We start from the raw sequence: 22,646 nt of genomic DNA, 5'->3' as shown, positions 1-22,646 counted from the left end.
CTCGGCGGACACAACATCTTTGTTGGTATGTGGTGCTGAGGATTGAACCCGGGCCGCACGCACGCCAGGCGAGCGCGCTACCGCTTGAGCCACATCCCCAGCCCCTATTCCTGTTCTTATACATATTATTTCTTTCTCTTTTACTTATTTTAAATTACTTTTCCTTTCATCTTTCCTTCCTGCCTGCTGCGCCCCCCCTTTTCCCACTAGAGCTTTAGGGGGGTTCTACATAGCAATGGGGTTCGTCCCGACAAACTCACAGGTGCGTGGAAATGGACTTCAGTTCAGGATCCCCCTCCCCCTCCCTCCCCTTCCCCCTCCCCTTCCTCTCCCCCTCCCCTTCCTTTCCCCCTCCCCCTCCCCTCTTCCTCCCCTCCCCCTCCCCTGCTCTACTAGACTTCCTTTGTGTTTGTATTGATTGGTTCTTTATGGAACCTTATCCTTCCCTCCCCTTTCCTTTATTTTACTACAACTTCCCCATATGAGAGAGAGATTCAACCTGAGTTGCTGAGTTGGCTAATTTCACTTGGCATGATAGTCTCCATTTCCACCCACTTGCTGGCAAATGCCATAACTTCATTCCTTTAAAAGGCTGAGCAGAACTGCATTGCACACACACACCATGGTTTCTGAATCCATTCATCTGCTGACCAGCATCTGGGCTAATAGGATTTAGTGCTTGTGCTTCTATGAACCCTGATGGAGCTGTGGCACTGTAGTAGGCTAACTTTAGACCTTTTGAGAACAACAGTTAATCGTCAGCCATAGTCCCCTCCCGTGCTGGGAACCGTGAGGAGCTCTTCCTTCTGTCCAGCTGCACCCCTGTGCCCATTAGCAGCCTTCCAGCCTCTGGTAGTCACCGTTCTACTCTCGACCTCAGAGAGGCCACATTTGGCTTGCCCATCTCAGTGCAAATACGCAGTGCTTGGCTTTCTGTGCCCGACTTACTGTACTTATGCAGTGTCTCGGCTTGGCAAGAGCCATTTGGCCAGGCACTGCGCTGCACACCTGTAATCCCAGTGGTTGGGGAGGCTGAGGCTGGAGTAATACAGGTTCAAAGCCAGCCTCAGCAACTTAGCAAGGCCCTAAGCAACTTAGCAAGGCCCTGTCTCTAAATAAAAAGGGCTAGGGTTGTGGGGATGTGGCTCAGTGGTTAAACGCCCCTGGGTTCAATTCCTGGTACCAAAAGAAAAAAAAAATAAGCCCATCTGCACTGAGGAGAACATGTGTTCTGCAGCTGCCAAGGGAGAGGCTGGGAACATGGACGGGCCAAGGCGTCTGCGGCATCATGCAGAGCAGACACCCCTACGGATCCGTTTTTCTACCAAAACTGAGGAGAGGCGTTGAAATGACCGAATGTAACTGCTTTTAATGCTGTCATTTTTGCTTCACATACTTTAAGACTCAGAAGTGGGGAAGGGGCTTGCTTTGCACCCAGAGGTCGAGGTTGCAGACACAAGGTCAGTCCTGAAAGACCTGTATCCACCTGCAGGCTGCCCAGGGAGAGGGACCCGTCCCTTCACCCTCACCTCCAGCTCTCAGCTGCCCGGGGGAGGTGCATCCTCAGAGCACAGCGAGGGCACTGGCCAAGGGCCTGGGGTGGCCACGCGAGGTCTCTGCACTTGGTCCCTTAGCCCCAGAATTACTGAACCAGGTACCCCAGACGCCGGGTCACAGGACTGTCAACAACGCTAACTATCCTGTGACCCTCCAGAGTTTGGTTCCCGCAGATGTGACAAAGACAGCAGATCCAGTAAGCACAGCCCCAAGCTCAATTCTTGGAAAAGGAGTTTCTGGAGAGTTCTCAGAGCACGTCAAGAGCCGGACAACGAAAACAAGGTAACCCGTTCACGGAATGGAGAAGTATTCTCAAAAATCACACTCACACCAGAGCTGTGGTTCAGAGGGGGTTTCATGCCGTTCTGAGCTGTTTCAGTTTTAGCCTCAGAAAAGATGAGCTGCCTGTGAGCAGAATCAGCAGCCGACAGTGCTGTGCCTTCTCGGCTGGCGCAGACTCTAGGCCCTGGCGTGGACAGAAGGACGGAGGACCCGCCCAGGCCAGGTCTGGGGTGCTCTCAAAACAGCCCTGCATGGAGAGAGGAGCATTTCTTTTTAGAGGAAAGTATCCAGCGGATCTTCCAGAAAGTTCCTTGTGGCTCAGGATGCTGCTCCTACCCTTACTTCTGCAGCTGGAATTGCCTTGCCCCTGGATGGACCAGAGTCCAAGCTGTGAGGTGGCCCCTGAGCTCCAGCTGGACACCCAGTGCTGAGGATGGGGACAGCCAGACCTGGGCAGGGAGGGGTGCAGGGGAAGCCCTCAGGGCTGCGGACCGGCGTGTGCCTTCCCAGGTTCCTCAGTTAACTCCTGCTGACCAGCGCCCTGCCCACACCACCGTCCACTGCACCCACCATCCACCGAACACCCCGCCCCCGGGACCCGCCAACAACCTGCTCACCTCCAGAGATTGCTCCTGGGGCCAATCTTACAAGACAGAAGAATCAGAAGCCGTCCTTGATGTGGTCACAGTGGGACCCCACTGTCCCTCAGGCTCCTTTCCAGATGAGCCAGCCCTTATCCCTGGGAAGGAGAACAATGGGATGTGACGGGAGGTGACCCGCCGTTCTTCCCTGAACCAGAAAATGTGACCGCAAGCGGTGGCCTCCTTTGGGGAAGTGGGTTTTGCCAAAGTTCTTTATTTTGAAAATAGAGAACAATGGTCCTCCTCATTATCCGCCTCCCCTTCCTCCCTTCCAACTAGAGCATCAGCCCCAGCCCTGTGCCCCCAAAGGAAGTGTCAGTCAAACCCCAGGGAGAACTGGAGAGGGGGCTGTTCCCTGGCCGGGAGGGTGCTCCCCACGCCCAGCACCAGCGCTCGGAGCTCTTCACAGACACAGTGGCCACCGAGGAGGGGAAAGAAGAGGAAAGGAAAGACTGGCCAGGCGGGTCTGCCACCCCTGTGGCCAGGCACTGAGGGGACAGACGCTCTGCCCTCCTCTGCCTCTGCCGCCCTCACGCATGTGCCTGGCCCCACAGCCCCTGCTTGGTGTCTGACAGTCCCCCCCAGTCCAGAGGGTCCTGCGCCTGTTGCGACCTGCGTGTGACCTGCCCCAGGGCCCTGGGATGTGACGGCAGAACGAGCAGGGCAGTTGACGAGGGGGCAGACCTCTGCACCCAAGCCTGGTACGTCCTGGTCTGGGCCCCAGCTGGGCTCTGCCCACCGGGTTAGAGGGGCCTCCTTCCAAGGTCGTGGCTTCGTCCAGGGCATTCAGTGGACCGCGAGGCTGGACCTGATTGGACATGTTGGGTGGTTTCTGTTTCTGGACTAGAGAACCCAGGAGAGGCTGATTTTAAGTCATCTTAAAATGCCCCTTGTTCCATGCACATGACCTTCACAGCATTAGCACTTCATCGTCACTGGATCCTTTTGGATTTTGATAGTTTGTCCTCAAATACCTCACCTGGCTTCAGTTGAATCCTTCTCTTTATTTTTTACTTTTTTTTTTTTTTTTATACCAGGGATGGAACCCAGGGGTGCTTAACCACTGAGCCACATCTCTAACCCTTTCCAATTTTTTTTTTTTTTTTAATTTTGAGACAGAGTCTTGCTAAGTTGCTTAGAATCTTTCTAAGTTACTGAGGCTGGCCTCAAACTTGCGATCCTCCTGCCTCAACCTCCTGGGATTATAGGCATGCACCTCCGCACACCCACTCAACTGAATCCTTTAAGACATGTGACCCTTTTGAGGGAAGTATCCTAGGAAGACACTGCACCCAGCCTTTTGCCTTCATTCCTTGAGCATTCATGTTTCATCCTCATTGTGACATCCTCATTGCTACCTAGTTTTGCAAAGGATCCCCACCACTGGGCCTTGTGGCACACACCTATAATCCCAGGGACTCAGGAGGCCAAAGCAGGAGGATGGCAGATTTGAGGCCAACCTCAGCAAGTTAGCGAGACCCTGTTTCAAATTTAAAAAAAAAAAATCTAAAAGGGCTGGGATGTGGCTCAGTGGTAGAGCACCCGGGGTTCAATCCTCTGTGCCAAAAAAGTAGCACCAGAGAACCATATTCCACCCTTGGGGTTCCGGGCTGGGTGTCCAATTTCCTTGCCTCCTGTTTGTGACCCTGTCCACGTCATCTGAAGCTAGCGTTGTTCAAGGATCTTGAAGCCGATGGTTCTTGCCCAGAGAGGCCTCTGTGGTTCAAAACAGATCATCCAAAATAATCAAGCAAATAAATGCCTTGTAACCCGAGAAGCTGGTGCGGACTGAACTCTAACGCACCGCTTGGGAACAAACTAACTCTGACCTTAGGTTTGGGTCATTCTCAATGGCAACGGGGGTGGTCAGGTGTGTACCAATGAGGTCACCAGGGTGTCCGGAGATACCAGACCTCCCAGGCTCACAGGGGCCAGTGCAGCTCATGGGCAGCTCTGCAGGCCAAGGGGCAGAGCGACAGGCCCTTGGAACACACGGCCAAGTCTCAATCCCAGGCCTCCTGACCTCAAAGCTCTTCCCAGGACTTGCCCTTCCCCCTAAATACATGTGCCCCAAATTGTCACCAGCTCTCAGGAAAACGCCAGCTTTGTCGGGGATAAACATGGACCCCAGAGCACACCCAGTCATTACCAGATGGGCATCTCTGCCTGGGTCCTGTGGCTTCTCGGGGTTTTCTCTCCCAAATGCCTCCCATGCCCTTTGGTCATGCGCACATCAACCAGGCTCAGCAGCCCCGGGACTCTGCTGAGGCTCCATCTGCTCCCCTGGTCTCCAGAGCAGTCACCAGGAGGCTGCAGGGCACCATCCCAGCCTCCAGCCTGCCAGGCTCTGCCCCTCTCTCCCTCTTCTCCCTGCTCCTCTTATAGAGAGCTCTAAGGAGAGTCCCCAGGGAGGAGACCTGAGGCTCCCCTCTTGGGCAAACAGGGCTGGCTGGATGACATAATCCCCTGGAAGTCTTAGAAAAACAACTTGTGGCTCTGGCTCTCCTGGGCTCTCATTTTGGTTGACTAGCAGCAGGCGCTGGGCAGAAGGCCAGGGAGCCCAGCCCCAGCCCAGGGCTGGCAGAGCTCAGGGAGCTTGGGCCGTGGCTGCTGCGGCTCCCAGGGCTGCAGAACCCTGCCTCTCAAAGACTGCTGGGCTCCCCGGCAGGCTCCTGGCCTAGGATGTCCCCAACACACCCTGCCTGATTTGACTTGCCCTCCTGGTGTCAGAAACTGGCAGGCCACTGCTCTGGCCCCAGGAAAAGGAAAATTCCGTGGAAGGCTGAGTGCCTATTGTTTTGGATCACATTGAGGGGAAGTGAGTTACTGGGCTGGGATATAGTTCCGTCAGGTAGAGTGCTTACCTAGCATACACAGGGCCTCAGGGTGCATCCCCAGCACTGCAAGAAAAAGAAAAGTGAGATACCTTGAAGAAAGATGAGGACAAAATACTGAATCATTCAGCAGATGAATGGATAAAGAAAATGTGGTCTATACACAATGAAATATTACTCAGCCATAAAGAAGAATGAAATTATGGCATTTGCCAGTAACTGGTGGAAATGGAGACTATCATGCTAAGTGAAATAAGCCAGACCCCAAAAAAACAAAGGCCAAAGGTTCTCTCTGATATGTGGAGAGAACACACTATAAGAGGTGGGGAGGAAAGAAGAGAACTTTACTGAATTAGACAAAGGGGAATAAGAGAAGGGAGGGGTGGGAATAGGAAAGACAGCGGAATGCATCGGCCATCACACTCTCCTATGTGCATATATGATTACACGACCCGTGAAACCCCACACCATGACAACCACGAGAATGGGAAGTTACTGTGTGTGTGTAGAATAGGTCAAAATACATTCTACTGTCATAGAACTAAAAAGAACAAATAAAATATTTTAAAAAAATACTGAAAAGTGCTGAATTTACCAAAACAAACCCACCAAGGGCCTAAGGAGCAGAATGGATTGGTGATAAATCATGTCCTATCACCAGTGGAGAGAACTGCAAACACACGAAGACAAGCGTGGAGCCTCCAGGCAGGGTGTCGTGTGAAGCGAACTGGACACAGCAGCAGTACTACCCAAGTCCATTCAGGTAGTGTCCACAGGCCCAGGGGTGGGGCAGGGGTGGCCTCCATCCGCAGTTCCTTAATGGTAGTGACGTTCAGCATATTTTCACAGGCTTATTTGCCATTCACGTGTCCTCTTTGGGGAAATGTCTCTGTGTCTTGCCTAACTTTTTTTTTTTTTGATACAGGGATTGAACCCAGGGGCACTTTACCACTGAGCCACATCCTCAGCCCATGTTATTTTTTATTTAGTGACAGAGTCTCACTACATTGCTTACGTCTTCGTTAAATTGCTGAGGCTGGCCTTGAACTTGAGTTGCTCCCGTGTCAGCCTCCTGAGTCACTGGGATGTCAGAGGTGTGCCACCACTCCTGGCTTTTGTCCAATATCTGATTGGATTGTTTATTTTTTTTTTATTAACAAGATTTAATAGTTGTTTGCAAATTCTAGATATAAATCCTTTACCAGGATCTTGGATATCAGAATTATTTGAAGATAATTTCTCATAATCTTTCCCTGGTCTTTTCATCCTCTTGAAAGGGCCTTTTACTAGGAAATGGTTTTAATTTTCATAAAGAACAATTTATCAATTTTCACTTAATGGAACACACTTTCAGAGTCAGGTCTAGCCTGGTTACTAGGTCCTGAAGATTTTCTCATATTTTGTTTTTCTAAAAATTTTATGGCTTTACATTTTACACTTAGATCTATGATTCATTTTGAGTTGTTTTATGGATACATTAATATCACAGGTATAGATTGAGATAGCTATCATCTCTGGACATATTTATCTATTCAACATCAGTCATCCATCTATCTACCTATCATTTATCTATCATTCATCCATTTATTTATCAGCCAATCATATATCATCTATCTCTCATCTCTCTCTATCATCTGTGAAAGAATGATCAAGGCTTGCCTTCAGGGGAAAATGCCTGTTTATTGAGGAACAGCTCTGCATATTTATAGAGCTGGGGGTGGTTTGACAGCTGGCATGGGGTGCTTTTGATTGGTGGGTAAGGATCAGGTGAGCCAGCAGGGCTAGTCTGATTGGTGGGTAAGGATCAGGTGAGCCAGCAGGACTCACCATTGGATGGCAGGATCATGTGAGCCAGCAGGGCTCACCATTGGACGGCTCTTCTTGGGGGATGAGAAAGTTGTCTTTGGAGCGGGGCGACTCCCAACAATCTGTGTATCTACCTGTCCATCATCTATCAATCAATCAATCAATCTGACCCCAGTTACTCCAGCACCCTCTGTGGAAGACCATCCTTCATCCACTGAATCCATTTTGAACTTCTATCAGAAATCATTCAGCCACATTTGTGGGTCTATTTTTGATTAGTGTACCCAGATCTGCCAATGTCACACTGTCCCCATCACTCTTGCCCTACGGTGACCTTCACGTTCAAGAGACAGAGTGACTGTTCTCACTTCTTCCTGCTTTTTTGGACTTGTTTAAGCTGTTTGAGTTCCTTGGACTTTCCAAACACATCTTACAGTAATCTTGCCTGTATCTAGAGACAAGTTTGCTGATAGCTTCTATAGGAATTTTGCTGAAGCTCTATGAGAACGTAGGGAGAATTGACATCTTTACCATCTTGACTCTTCCAATCTGGGAACGTGACATGTTCTTCCCATTATTAAGATCATCTTTGGGGGCTGGGGACATGGCTGAATGACACAGCACTTCCCTGGCATGTGTGACGCCCCGGCTCTGATCCCCAGCACAAGAAAAAAAGAAAGAAAGAAAGAGAGGAAGGAAGGAAGGAAGGAAGGAAGGAAGGAAGGAAGGAAGGAAGGAAGGAAGGAAGGAAGGAAGGAAGGAAGGAAGGAAGGAAGAAAAGATGAGCTTTGATTTCATCAGCACTGTGTAGTTGGAGCACACAACTACGTGTGCCTGTTTTGCTGGATTACAGTTTTTCGCACTCTGGATTACGCAAGTGCGTCCATGTGAGGGAGATGGAACACGGCCTGGTATTTTTATCCAGGGTGTCTGTGTGTTCACTGCTGGTGTACAGAAGTGCAATCACCTGCTGAGATGTCAGCCCTGTGACCCCGCAGAGAGCACTGCTAACTTCTGGAAGCTGCGTTCTTCTTGCTGCTGCTTTGGGGTAGATTCCTCGGGGTTCTGACCCCACACCTGATGTCATCTACAGATGACGAGGACGGTTTTCTTCTCTGGTCTGAGCACCTTTCCGTTCCCATTCTTGCCTATTACTCTGTCTAGAACTTACGCTATGACGTCGAACAACTATCCTTGTGATCTAGGGGAAAGGATTCATTTTTTCATCCTTAGGTAGGAGGCTACACCAATAGGTTCTTTGTCCACATTTTTAACGGAATAGAGGAAATTTCCCCCTATTGTTATTTCTTGAGAGTTCTCGTCATAAACGGGTGTTGGATTTCCTGTTTGTCTTTTCTGCACTGGTTGAGATGATCTTGTGACTCCTCCTCCCGCGGCCTGCTGAGATGATGGATTACTCTGGTTAACATCACAACATGGAGCTGGCCTTGCCTCTCTGGGATAAACGCCACTTGGTCATCGTGTAGGATCTTTTTTTTAATGTCACTGAATTCTATTTGCTGGCATTTCCTGAGGTTTTGTGAGGTCTGTGTTCATGAGGAGTACTGGACTCTAACATCCACCTTTCATATTGTCCTTCTCTGGCTCTAGTGTCAGGGCAGTACTGGTGTCTTAGAGCCCAGGGGGACATGTCCCTTCCCTCCTGTCCTGGATGACGCGTGCAAGACTGGTGTTCACCTTCCCACTGTCTTTGGCTGAATTTCCCCGTGAAAAGTGCTGGACCTGCCAATTCTTTCTATGGAGTTTTAAACTATGAACGGAGCCTCCTTCACGGTGACCAGGCCATCCGGCTGGCGCCATTAAACTTGGTGGGTGGGTTTGTGCTTCTCGAGAAGCCTGTGCCTTCCATCTCCGCTGTCAGAGTAATGTGGTAGGCATTATTCATAGAATTTTCCCATTAATCTTTTGACGTCTGCAGGGTCTCGGGTGACAACGTGTTTCGTTCCTAACATTGGTAATTTGTGTCTTCTCCCTTTTGTCCTTTGTCAATCTTCCTAGAGGCTCGTCATCATTCTTATTGCTCTTTCAAGAACTATTTTTGTTTCACAGATTTTCTCTATTTTCTGGTATGTGTATATGTGTGTGAGTGTGCACACACACATACACACGCACACATATGCTCATCTTTATTGCTTTCTGTTCCTTTTTTTTTTTTTTTTTTTTTTGGTACCAGGGATTGATCCCAGGGGCACTTAACCACTGAGCTACATCCCAGTCCTTTTCATTTTTTTATTTAGAGACAGGGTCTCACTGAGCTGCTCAGTGCCCTGCTAAATTGCTGAGGCTGGCCTCAAACTTTCGATCCTCCTGCCTCAGCCTCCTGAGCTGCTGGGATCACAGGTGGTGCCACCGTACCCAGCCCCAATGTATTTTCTGTGTCCTTCCTTCTGCTTTCATGGAGTTTATTTTGTTCTTCCTTTCTACGTTCTTGAGGACTCGGATTGCTTTAAAATGCTCTCTCTCAGCCCTGACTGGTCACCCCATGCCTTTGCTAAGTTGTATTCTCCTTCAGTTCTGTCGTGGATTTCCTGGGCGTCTGCCTTGGTCAGAGAAGGGTGGCAGGACGTCATCTACGTGGTAGTAGAGGGTTGGCAGATGCTTCTGGATGCCGCTGTGTGAGACCGGCGGGGACTCCTCTGAGACCCTCGTAGGATGTGCACCTCAGCGCAGCCCTGGGCTCTGTGCTGGCCTCCTGCCCATCCTCGCTGAGGCTCCACGTGGTCTTTATGTCCGCCGTGGCCAGCGGGTCTGAAGCACTGTGATTATGAACTTGCCCATTTCTGTCTTCTGCTTACACCCCTGGGGTGCCTCCCTGCCAGGGCTGGTGGCCTGCTGCCCACGGGTCCCCACTTCCGCTCCAGGGGAGGGGGCAGAATCTGCCAGGGAGTGTGAGGGTCCTGCCTGGGCAGGTGGCCTCCTGGACACCCCCTGGGTGGGAGGGGCTGGGTGCCATGGAGGCCGGCCGGCTGCCTCTCCTCCCCACTCTCCGGAGTCTTCCGCCAGCTTTCCCGGTTCCTGGACGTGGGTGCCATGTTCCCCGTTGTACTGTGCCAGTGACTCTGCCCAGCTGCAGGCTGACGCGGTGTCTCCAGCACATTTAGGGAGTGGGCTGAGCTAGGATGACCAGGTGGGGGATGGATTAGATGTGTCTTCAGTGGACGGTATTTTCCATCTGCGTGGGGTTCACTGGGCAGGAGGCCCTCCCCGTCCACGAGTAGCTGCCTGTGCGGTGCATGGAGGTGAGATGCGGCGCCGGGTGCGCTCTTGTTGCCGGAGGGAGACTCTGAACTTCATTAAGTCCCACAGTTTGGACCTAAGTCAGTCTGGCGGGGGTGGGGGTGGGGTGGGGGGGTGACCTTTAAAGTCACAATGTCAGCCAGTTTTATTGTGCTGGATGTGAGTGGCAGACAGGGGTGGCATGGTCCCCCTCTCTCCCAGGTGGCAGAATGGAGACAGAGACAACAGGACTTACATAGGGCTCTGGTGTAGGCCGGTGTCTCATGAGCCGTGGGACTCGATGCCTGGCACATGATAAGGGTGGGCAGGGCTGGTGGGGGTGGAGAGGCCCCGGTCCCAAGGCCTGAGAGCAGGGGACTCACTCAAGGAGCTCAGTGTGGGAGGAGAGTCAGAAGCAGAGCTAGAACGTCGCTGTGTGTAATGCACCTGTCAGGTGCTGTACCCAGCCGCAGCAGGCAGCAGCAGCCCTGGGTGGGAGGCTGGGTGCTGGGTGCTGGGTGCTCTGCCCCTTCCAGGTGCCCCATGAGCATTTTAATTGGGGTTTTCCAGCCTGTGGCCCTGAGGGGCTGCCAGGGGCGCTGAGCTGGGAGAGGCAGGAGCTGTGGGGCCCAGGGCCCTGCTCTCAGGTGGCCCCGCGGAGTGCGGAAGCAGCCATGGCACCTGGGCTGGGGGCTGCTGTCCCCAGGAGTGGGAGGAAAGACAGAGGGGACGGCTCAAAGGCAGAAACAGACTCATTTATTCTACTCTCATGGATGAATGCCCAAGTCTGCCCGGAAACGGGTTTCTGAGGTGTGACTCTGTTAATTGCCATCCCAGCAGGGACACGAACAAAGGACATGGGGGGGGGGGGACACAGGGGAGTCTGAAAGCCCTGGTGGTCCAGATGACAGAGGCAGCCATGGTAGCAGTGTGTTTGTGTGCCCCTGTGGGACTGGGGTGGGGGCTGCAGGCCGGTGTCCACACACAGCTCTCGAGCCTCTTTCAGGCCGTGTCCTTGTCCCCGGCAACTTCAGGGTCTGCATGGTTGGCTCAACAGCACCATGGCCTCCCAGGTCCCCAGCCCCTCTCCCGGCCGCCCCTGCACCCAGGGCCACGCGGTCCACCTTTGTGTCCTGTAGACCTCCTTCTGGTTCCCTCCTGTCCCCGGCCCCCCAGCTGGCCCCTGCTTCACCTCAGCCGGCTCCAGGCCTGTATGGCTTCCCCCCCTGGCCACGCTGGGTTTCCACACTGCTGGGATCCCGTGGTGCACTGGACACCCTGCTCCGGGCTTCTCATGGCTAGTGCCTGCTCCACACCCTGGAACCTTCTCTGTCCAGAAACGTCCCACCTGGGCGGGCTCCAGCTGGTCCACCCCCAGGAGGGGGAGAGATGGTGCTGGAAAAATTCCCACATCCTGTGGCTGAGGCTTCCATGTCCTCCCTGTCCCTGCAGCTCCCCATGGGCCCCTCTGTCCTCAGGGATGTCGTGGCGCCTCTCAGCACAAGACCCAGCACCTGGAAGCTGAGCCTCTGGCACTACTCCTGCCTCCTTTACGCCCCGTCTCTGATGGGACCCAGGGCCCTGTGCGCTCTGGGCAAGGGCTCCACGCTGTGCCACTCGGCTCTCCCTGCAGGTCTCTGTGTGCACCCTGCCACTCCCTGTCTCCAGCAGGGTTTGAGCACGTGGGGCCCAGTCCATCCTCCTTTCAAAATAGCTAGGTCTCTGTCTGCCTGGCTCTCACCATCTCCTTCAGACATGGGCCAATTTGCTGGAAGAAAATTTGCCAAAAGCCACATTTCACAGTGACTGATTCCCATTGTGCTAAAAAAAAAAAAAATTCCACTATGTTAAAAATCAATTTACCAAACGACCAATTTCACAGACTACCAAATCTGAACCTCAGTCTGGTAATCACTTGTGAAATGTGCAAAAATACGTTTCATAAGGCAGTTTCCAAATCCGTTAATGATTTTTTTTTTCCCACTTTGACCTCTGGTTTTCTGTAGCTGAGAGGTCTTATTTTGGATCCCTCCACCCTGTCTTCTCTGGACTTTACAGGCATGTGGTTCCCATTTGGGAAGCCAACTGTTCCTCAATGATTACTTATAAAGGTTTTGGCAATTCACGAGGCTTTTTGAATTTTAACCTTTGGTTTGCAGAAAGGCTGGTTTTGCCCTTCAAGGGTAATTTTACACCAATTTGCATCTTCTCTATTTTTTCAAAGTGGTCGGGCAGTCAGCCAAGGAAAAGGTTTTTTTTTTTTTTTTCTGCATGTTCATTTTTTTGCAAATCCATGACAACTTCCTCAACAACAGATCCTAAAGTGGGAACTAGAGTCCGATTTAGACACAAGCATTTAAAATTAGAGCTGACAGTAAACACAGTTAAGGGAAACCCCATCCATTGCCCCCGACCCCGAATTATTGTGCATTCAAGAAACACTTCACTCCTGAAATGTGGCAACCCACACAAACCTGACGCTCACCAGAGGTGGACTGGGAAGTCCGTGGCCAAATGGCCAGTGACCATACACCTGACTTGTGCAGACCCAGCTGAGCTCCCGGGCCCAAGTGAAATAGAAAACAAAACCCAGGGGGAAGTCCTCACTGTTGTGGGAACACACTGAGCACACAAATAGCCATATTTTTTTTCAAGTAATTAACCAAAACAACTTTTGGGTAAATTCCAGGAATCGCTCATTAGGGAAACAGATCTTTTAACAAATTAGTTTCTAGCAAGTTCTTTTCCAGCTGATTAACTTTGAGGAAATGGTGATCGGTCATTTGGCAGTTTGACCCATTTCTTCAACTTTTCCATTTTTTTTTCCTGGATCTTTCCTTCTGTAAAGCCAAGCAACAGCACCCGGGACCCCAACACCCACCCCCACCCCCACCCCTCCCGCTGCCTGCCTCCTTCTGTGACAGCCAGTGGAATGGACTGAGCCCTCTTCACAGTCCAAGAAGGATGGACACTCGGCCGCCCTCACCGACCCTAGCCCTCCCTTGCATTCTAACTCTTCTGGCTACTTCTTCTCTTCCCCCATTTTGAACCAAAGCATCTGGTTCTGATTAAGACCTCCAAACCCTACTCAAGCAAATGGGATGGGGCAGGACGGGCTTTCGAGGAGGTTTAGGTCACCCGGCTCCGCAGGTTGTCCAGGCCGACTCTCAGGCACGCCCACCGTGCCCGGCCCTGGATGGCTGCCGCAGGTGGATCTCCTCCTGGCCCCTCCTGCTCCAGGGCAGGCCGCCCAGGTCCTATCCCTCTGCTCACTCTCCAGGGCCTCAGGTGCCTCCTGTCTGCCTGTCACCTCTGGCTCTACCCTGCCTTATCCCCAGGGGCGATGGAGACACAGTCCCCAGAGCCCACCGTCTTAGGAAGGTGACGTGCCCAGCAGAAAGGCTGTGGACAGGCAGCTGCTGTTTCTGGAGGCTGCCATCGAGGGCCACCCGCTTGCCTCCTCCTGTGCTGGTCTTTTCCCATCTGCAACATGGGCCGCAGGAGGACCCTGCTCCCAGGGCCTTTCTGTCCGACCACTGGGTCAGGACTCTCCATCTCTTCTGTGTGGGGCTTCTCCTGTCACCCTACCAGAGGCCAGCAGTGGTTACTTTGTCCTTAGAATGCACCCCTTCCATGATCAGGCCTGAGGTCCCTTCCACCCAGGGACTTAGCGGGCAGCCAGTGGAGGGGCAGCCTTCCTCCTGCCCTGGGGAGAGGCCATCTCACTATTTCCTCTCCTGGGACAGCTCCGTGGGGCCGATGCCCAGCAAGGAAGCAGTCCTGCTGGAAGGGTCCGTGGACAGCGTGAGGCTGCCAAGCAGGAGCACAGCCGAGGGCCACGGTCTCTCCTCCTGCCGCCTCCCGCTTCAATTCGAGACTCTGGCCCTGCTTGTGTGGTCTCCCCGCACAGAGAGGCCATGCCTAGTGACATGGTGGCTGTAGGAAGGGACAGTGTTTTAGAGCCTCCTTGAGTGAAGTCACCAGCCCCCGAGGGAACCCTTAGATGTCACTGTCCTGTGACTGAATACAGTCCTCGCACGTTGGATTCCTTCTCAGTCCAGTATCCACTGAACACCCAGGTATAAATGATGTCACCAAAAGGGCAGCCAAGCAAGAGCTGGCCTCTGGAGCTCAGTCCAGCCCAACTGGTCAACGCCCGTGGGCGGGGAGACCAGTGCCCATTTGACCGTGGCAGGACAAAGCCTCGCCAAGTCCTCTCGGAGGAAGGAAGGAGGGAACCTTTACTTCAAATGAAAAATTAACCTGGCTCACGACACACAGCATGCCTGACGTCCACGGCGGGGTGACAAGATCGCAAGGATGCAGACACCAAGGGAAAGCCGGGTGGCCTGACCGGTCTATGGAAAGTCACTCCACGTCCACGATAGGAAGTGGAAATACCAGGAAGGAGCACGTTTCAGAGAAAACCAACGTTTAATGACAGTTCGCAACGCGGGCAAATACAGGGTGAAAGCGCGCACCTTGCACCGGGCTCTTGACAGTGCGCCTTCTTACAATGTCCCCCCGGGGTGGGGGTGGGGTTATCATGTGTCAAGAACTGCAAAAGAGACCATGGTCCTCTCTACAGTGAAAATAACCCAAAGTATGGAGGAGAGGGTCATCAGAGAGTTGTTCTCTAACTGGCGATTTGATAAATGTATGCAGTGCTCACATGATTGTGTATTGTTAAGTGTTTTTGTTTTGTTTTTAGCACGGGATTGAACCAGGGTCACTGAACCACTGAGCCACATCCCCAGCCCTTTTTAAAAAATGTTTTATTTGGAGACAGGGTCTCGCTGAGTTGCTTAGTGCCTTGTAAAATTGCTGAGGCTGGCTTTGAACTTGCAATTCTCCTGTCTCAGCCTCCTGAGCTGCTGGGATTACAGGCAAGCATCACTGCACCCGGCTGTGTTTAGATATGTACTGAAATGAGGATTATTGTCCACGTGGCCATGTGGATGCACTCAGGGCAGGCTCAATACTGCATGCAAGAGAATGAACAGCCCTCACAGCCAGGAGCCAGCAGCTGGCCAGGGGGGTTGTGATGTTTTGTTTCTTTTTTTTAACTTAGTACCACGTGACATTACAGTAGAAATATCTTCGTGAGACCTGGGTGGCCAGGAGGAGATCCGCTGTCCAGTCCAAACTCATCAGTTCACTGCAACTAACTCTGAGAAGCCTCAGGAATCTCATTCTCTTAAACAACCCCACTGAGAAAACCTGTCCACCAACCAGGGAGCAGCAGGGAGGGCAGAGAGCGCCTCAGAGAAAGCCTCGCTGTGGGACCCAGGGAGGCCCAGGCAGTGCTCTGCTCAGAGGGGCGCCGGCCACCCCCTCCCCACGCATCTGTCCTCTTCCTTTGTCCCATACTTCCGGCCACTGCTGCCCAATCAGGGTGCTGCCTTTGAAATAGGCACGGATCACTGTGGGGCCGGATCACTGTGGGGCCGTCAATCAATGATGTGAGAACCTCAATGTAAATCAGGTGCTAGGGTTAAGTGCAGAGAAGAAGATATGCAAACTCCAGGGGAAACCATTCCAGCCTCAGGACATTTGCACCCCCCACCCTGACTTGCCCGGCAGGCACTGTCACTGAGCAGGTTATTTGCAAAAGGACAAAGAGGAACCTAAAACACTTTCATGATCTTAAAAGAGAAATCGGCCAGCTGAGGAGAATGTTCCTCTGGCAGCTTCTGACTGTGGCAGCCTCTGTGCCCCAGGCCTTGACTTTGCTGAGTCATTCTGCCTGGGGGAGGGGGGTGAGGGCACCGCCCAAAGCCCAGCTGCCACCTGCCCACCTGAGACACTGACTGCCACCTAAACTTCAGGGTCTTGCTACCTGCGTTATTTCACTGCTCTGGATGCATATTTTGTCCTTAGGTGAAAGGCATAATATTTATGTAAAGTTCTGTATGAAGGTAAAAATTCTCATGTAGCTCCTGCAGGATTTGTTCTGGGTTTTTTGTTGTTATTTGTTTGTTTTAGCAGTAGGGATCGAACCCAGGGGTGTCTAACCACCAAGCCACATCCCCAGCTCTTTTTTTTTTTTATAGATTTTTTGGACACAGGGTCTTGCTGATGTGCTCAGGGCCTCACTAAGTTGCTGAGGCTGGCTTTGAACTCACCATCCTCCTGCCTCAGCCTCCTGAGCCACTGGGATCACAGACGTGCACCCCCGTGCCCTGCTTCCCACCAGATATTAAAACAGATACAATTGTCATGATCTTGAAATAGACACAAAAAGCATCTTCCTTTCATCTATTTTTATCTTCTTCTAAAGAGCAATCTATTCTATTTTTCCAGACAGCTCCTAGTAGAATGTTTAAATGAAAGGAAGAAATTACAGAAAAAATAGGTCTGCTCCGATGGCATTCTATGTCACACACACAAGAAGAAAATCTGAATGGCTATAGATACACAGAGGTGTAAATATAGAGGGATCTCATTCTCTAAATGTTTTCTTTTTTATGATGCATGATTATTTTATAATGAGCTTATATTACTTTTGCAATTAGAAACTACTGATTTATCCTGAATGTTTATTTTTTGCAGCCCAGGGGACTGAACCCTGGGCATAGCACCTGCTAGGCCAGGGCTCTGCCACTGAGCCCCAGGGCTATGAGCAGACTTTGCAGGTGCTTGGGGCACTAGGAGTCACCTGGGAGGCTTCCTGATGAGCTACTTCCCCAGGTGAGCTGGCCACGTGCTTGCCCCTGGGCAAGCTGGCCTCGCGCTCTCCCCAGCTCTGCTCATCCTGCAGCTGGACAGGGTGCTCAGGGGACTCCCTGGTTGGCGGATCCATGCATTTGGTTTCACTTGTTGTGTCATTTTTAAATATCTGCAAAGTAAGCAGAAGAGCGAGATGTCCGAGTCACTACCTCCAGGAGGACCCCCCCTCAGCCCTGCATGGTGACCTCAGTAGGAGCTGAGGGTCACTCCCTAGGGGGCAGAAGCTGGCAGCAGCCCAGTTCTCCCACAGGAGCTGTACCTCGAGCCCAGCCTGGCACCAGCCGCAGGGCAGAGGCCGCGAGAAGAGGGGCTCCTTGGCCCTCCGCGTGCCCACCTAGCCCTGCTGGTTTGGGCCGGTCTGGGAGAAGCTGCAGCAGGAGGTGGACAGAGAGGGAGCACTGCAAACCACGCTCCTCCCTCTGCTTCTCACCATGTTGGCAGGGCCTGGAGGGGAGGGGAACAGACCGGGCACCCCCACGCAGGGCAGCCAGGTGCTGTGATTGGCTCTTCATTTTCACCAGGACTGTGTCAGCTGGGCTGGAACTGAGCATCTGCTACTACCACAGCCGAGGCATTACACCGAAATAGAGCGACTGCCAGATAAACAAGGTTGAGTAGGACCCAGGGTCCTGCATATAGCATGATGTCTAGGACATCATGCAAAATCACCTCTCGTATGAAAAACCAGGACAATCACAATCTGAATGAGAAAAGGCCATCCACGGGCCAGACGCGGTGGCCACGCCTGTCATCCCAGCGGCTCAGGAGGCTGAGGCAGGAGAATTGCAAGTTGAAGGCCAGCCTCAACAAAAGTGAGGCCCGAAGCAATTCAGTGAGACCTTGTCTCTAAATAAGATACAAAATAGGGCTGGGTGCCCCTGAGTCCAATCCCCAGTACCAAAAAAAAAAAAAAAAAGACCATCCACGGAGGCCAACACGAAGTTTGCTCAATTGTTGGAATCTTCTGGAGAGCATCTGAATGCAGGGCTCAGAAAAGCTATTCAATGGACAATTTCATACACCTTGAAACAAAAGAATAAAATGGAAATCATTTTAAAATGTAGGTAAAGGACTAAAAGGTAAGCCAAAAATTATGAAGTTAAAAAATATAATATCTGAAACCAAACTCAGCAGAGAGGCTCAATAGTAGTTCAGAGACAATAAGGAAGGAATTGGTGAACTTGAAGACAGAAAATGAGGAATGATCCCCTCCTGTACAATAGACAAGGAAAGGAACCGTCCTGGAGATCCGTGGGGTACCGTCAACAGAGCCAACATTCACACAGTCATTCAAGTCCCAGGACGGAGGAGAGGGACAGGAGACTGACTGGTGGGGCAGCAGATCCAGGATCCCTCGCAGGAGACCAAGCAGAAGAAGTCCTCCTGGGGAAGGTGGGGTCTGTCCAAGCCTGAGCCAATCAGGAAACCTCAGGCATCAGAGGGGAAGGGGATCAGAACCCAGAACCAGGCCACCATCAGAGTCAAATCAAGCCACAGAGGGGGCTATGATGATAACTTCTAGATGCCACACGTCCACCTTGGACAGCCCCATCAGGGAAGCCTTCCCTCCATTGGCCTTTGGGGGCTGCAGCTACTGGTGACCACCACCTTCCCCACCCGGGAAATCCCTGGAGAATTCAAGGTGGTCTCACAGCAATAAACCTCTCTGTGAAAAACCAGCCATCAGATATCCTGCCCTTGCAAGGAAATCTTCAAAATGGGAAAGAGCTGCGCAAGGACAAGGAAAGCTGTGTCCAGAACTGGGGGACAGTGCACCCAGACAAGCTGGACCTTCCAGAGATGACCCAGGAGGCCAGGCTTCTAGGTTGGGTGTCCTCCGGATGGACGACTGAGTTTTGAGAATCGCCTCTGGGTTTCCGGAGTTTCAGATCTACCTGGAGTCGGTCAAGGACAGACTTCAGGACAAGAAGGACAGAGCCAAGCGTGAGCAGTCGGGTACCAAAGCCCTGCTCCAGGTCCTGATGCGAAACGAGGGTGAGGAATCCAGATAAAACCATCTTCCCCAGCCCAACTGTAAATGCTACCCCAAAGGAGAGAGACTGGCAGGAGCCCACGACCCTGCAGCATGTCCTGGCAGCGGGAAGCTTCCCGCAGCTACCGAGGGCCACCAGCAAGTGGCCAGGGAGGGCGTCTGAGCCTACTGTTCATGGGTCTTCCTTCCTGTGACCAGGAATCACACCCTGTCCCCTGGGGACCCACTTGAGTTGTCCTCTAAGAACTGACACTATTATAATTATTTTTAATTTATTGATGTTTTCAATATGTGAAATTTGAGTTAATTTATATGTGATTGACACCTATAATTTTATGAAGTATCACTTGAAAGACTATTATATGTAATGGTTTTAAAACAATAAATATAAAAGTCTAGGCAATTTGAATATCCTGTTTCAGAGCCAGATCATTTCTTGGAATATGTAAGTTTACCTCAATAACTTGCTAATTTATACACATTTTTAAAGAAAAAAAAAAGCAGAATTGCAAAAATAATAAAATAAAAATAAATAGTAGCTAAAAGAAGATTTTAACAATACTGTTAATAAGATTCACCATTTGGCACTTAGAGAACCCTTCATTCAGAAATAGAAGAATACCCATTCTTTATGGTTACATGGAATATTTTTCAAGATATATTTTATACTCACAGACATAAAACTATGATTAATAGATTTATAAGGATTCAAGTTCTACAAAACAGAATTTAAAAAGAAATTATAAACAGAAAGGTGAATGGAAAATTCTCAATAATTGAAAATGAAATAACTAATTTCTTAATAATAATTGGATCAAATAAGAAATCAAAATAAAAATCAGAAAGTGTTTTGGAACAGAAAGAAAAGGAGAACACACTGTGTCCACCTTTGTGGGATACCACCAAGGCAGTCCAGGGAGCAGATCTGAAGCCCCAATGGTCTCTTTTAGGAAAAACAAAAGCAGACAGTCTCAAGTCAGTGTCTTCAACTTCCACTTTAGTAAATCAAAAAAAGAAGAGCACAAACTATAACCAAGTGAAAATGAAGAGGGAAATAATAAGGATCAGAATGAAAAAAATTAGTGAAATAGTAATCAGGAAAATAATAGATAAAAATTAATAAAACCAAAATCTAGTTCATTGAAGAGATCAATAAAACTTTAAATTCTCTGGTTGTACTGAGCAGTAAAAATTTATTTAAGACACAAATAGCCAATATTAGAAATGATAGACATGACATCCCTCAGATTCTAGAAATATTAAAAATAAGAAATAAATGCAACAAAAGTTAGCAAACCCACACCAACAATATGTAAAAACAATCACCATGAACACATGGGGTGTAGCCTAGGAATGCAAGGTTGGTTTGATATCCAAAGCCCAGTCAATGTACACAGCATATTAACTACAAAACAAAACCCATGTGATCATCTCAATAGGTGCAGAAAATGACATTTGCCAAAATCCAACATCCATTCCTGGTTAAAAATTATTAAAACATTAAGAAGAGCGGTTTCTTGTACTGTTCTCTGGATATGTCCATTTCTTTGATCCCCACCAGGTTCACCCAAATCCAAGTCCCCGTCCTGTCTGGTTTGGGCCACTGTGGTGCACTCTGGCTGGTCTCTGGGCTCTTCTCCAGAGGGATTTGATCATGTCAGTGCTCTGTGCATAAAGGGTTTCAGAGATGAAGCTGGATTTGGCGGGGAGCTGGGGGAGGGCAGTGAGGACAAGAAGAAGAATTGAGGCTCAGTCGTAGGATTTTGTCTTGAAACCTCGAAAGCCCAAGACAGGAAAGCTGGGGGAGGGGCACGTAGAATCAGAGGTGAGGAAACCTGGTGCTTTGCTTTGGGCAAATTTGAGTCTAAAATGTTTGTGAAACCTCAGTAGAGGGAGCAGAGGTGGGCTCCGGGTGGAGAGGGACACTCTGCGGTCTCCTGACTGTGTGTGCGGGATTCAAAGCCAGGAGAATGGGGGGACCAGGGGAGCTGGCAGGAGGGGTAGGAAGTGGGTAGTGAACCTCTAAAAGGGTGGCACTTCTAGCTGAGGCAAAAAGACTGGGCAAGAGCAATCAGCATAGTAAAGAGCATGGAGGGTGGTGTTCTAGAAGCAGAGAGGAAAAGGACCCAGGAAGGGTGGTCAGTGGTGGTCAAAAACAGACATGCCCACTGGATTTGGTGGGGACAGAGGATGGCAGGCCACCATGTGCATGGTCACGTCCAAGCCGATGGAAAGAAAACCGTTCACTTTCCCTGTGCTTCAGATACAAGGACCGCTAGATTAATATGAACACTAATCAATCTTATTAATTAACAAGATTATTTTTGATCTTTTGCCTAAAGACAACATATGTATGACAGATGTTGCTTATACTATATCTTGTTTTTTCTCATCAAAACAGAAGAAATGGATGGTTCTCCAGATCTGATCGCTTTCTTTGAGATTCTGAGCATTGAGCCAGGGCCTCCTGCCCTTTGGGGTGGCCTTGGGGGCAGGGGCCTCTCTTGCTGGGGCTCAGATGTTGGTTCCAATCCCCCTTCTCATCCTTCCCCCTGAGCTGATTTTATTCCCTAGATGGCTTTGTGGCCTCAATCTCACATTCTACGTTTCAGGGACCTTCTCTCCCAGGGCCTAGTATTAGGTGGACACAGTATCTTTATTTTATATTTATCTATGTGGTGCTGAGGATTGAACCCAGTGCCTCGTGCATGCTAGGCGAGCGCTCTGCCACGGAGCCACAGCCCCAGCCCAGGTCCCAGGGCTTCTTGATTGGCCAGCTGGGTCACTCACGCTTGACTGACCGTCCCACCTCCTGCAGAGGGGAAAGGGCTGAGTCTAGAGGAAGAGAAGCCTCGTGTGCAGGGAAGAGACAGGACTGTCCACACCCACTTCACAGATGGGCCTCCAGGGCCTGAGCCCAGGTGTCACCACCATAAGTGGCATAACTGAGATCTGAGGCCAGCTGCTGTGAGGGGTCGGGGTGAGGGGCTGGAAGCCTCCAGAAGGCTGTCTGCATCCCGCTTTGATATAAGAAGGCTGGGCCCAGGGCTCCTGGCTGGCAATAACCTTACCTCACTGAGACAGAACAGCCCCGGTCCACACTGTTCCCTGGTCCATACCCCACACTTGCTGGTGATAACAGTGGGTGCTTCCTCTCGGTGACAGCCTTGATCCTGATCCAAGCTCCTTCTAAAGGCAGAGGCGGCTGGTCCTGGGGACGCATGTGCTGAGGGGACATTGAGGAGAGGGAGCCTGCGGGGGAGGGGCAGACGCCCTGACCCAGGCCTCCCGGGTCTTCATCCTGCAGCAACAGAAACCAGGGAGGTGAGGGCTTGCATTGTGCGGGGTTTGGGGTGGAGGGAGCCCTCCCTCAGGCCAGCCCAGGACCTTGGGGCTTACGGCAGGGAGTCACCTCTCTCCTCGGCCTTAGCACCTCGGTACCATGGGAGACAAGGGCCAGGCCTCCACTGGGGACCTGGTGGGAGGAGGGCAGGAAGCAGAGCTAGGTGGAGGGTCCCAGGGCCAGTCTTTGGAGTCCCTCTGCCTGGCTCCTGCCGTTCCCTACCA

At 51.0% G+C, this 22,646-nt stretch overlaps 1 protein-coding gene across 2 annotated transcripts in view; it reads right to left on the bottom strand.

The window, feature by feature from the left end:
* Positions 1–427: 427 nt before the first annotated feature.
* Positions 428–22,646, bottom strand: part of BCL2L11 (BCL2 like 11) — an 82,579-nt gene continuing 60,360 nt past the window's right edge. The window contains exons 5-9 of one of the 2 annotated variants that reach the window (XR_014018641.1): positions 22,151–22,380; positions 17,016–17,195; positions 5,345–5,380; positions 2,457–4,196; positions 428–2,086 (exon numbers count right to left, since the gene is read on the bottom strand). Coding sequence is in view for 1 of the 2 variants with exons in the window: in XM_081265198.1 (XP_081121324.1) it covers positions 5,345–5,380 (36 nt within the window). In the remaining variant the exon portion in view is untranslated. Of the gene's footprint in view, positions 2,087–2,125; positions 5,381–17,015; positions 17,196–22,150; positions 22,381–22,646 lie in introns of those variants that run through there. The other variant, XM_081265198.1, reaches the window with a different exon arrangement.

This window comes from Spermophilus citellus (assembly GCF_964194105.1).
Source record: "Spermophilus citellus genome assembly, chromosome: 13".
NCBI lineage: Eukaryota > Metazoa > Chordata > Mammalia > Rodentia > Sciuridae > Spermophilus > Spermophilus citellus.
This window is presented reverse-complemented; position numbering and strand designations above follow the sequence as displayed.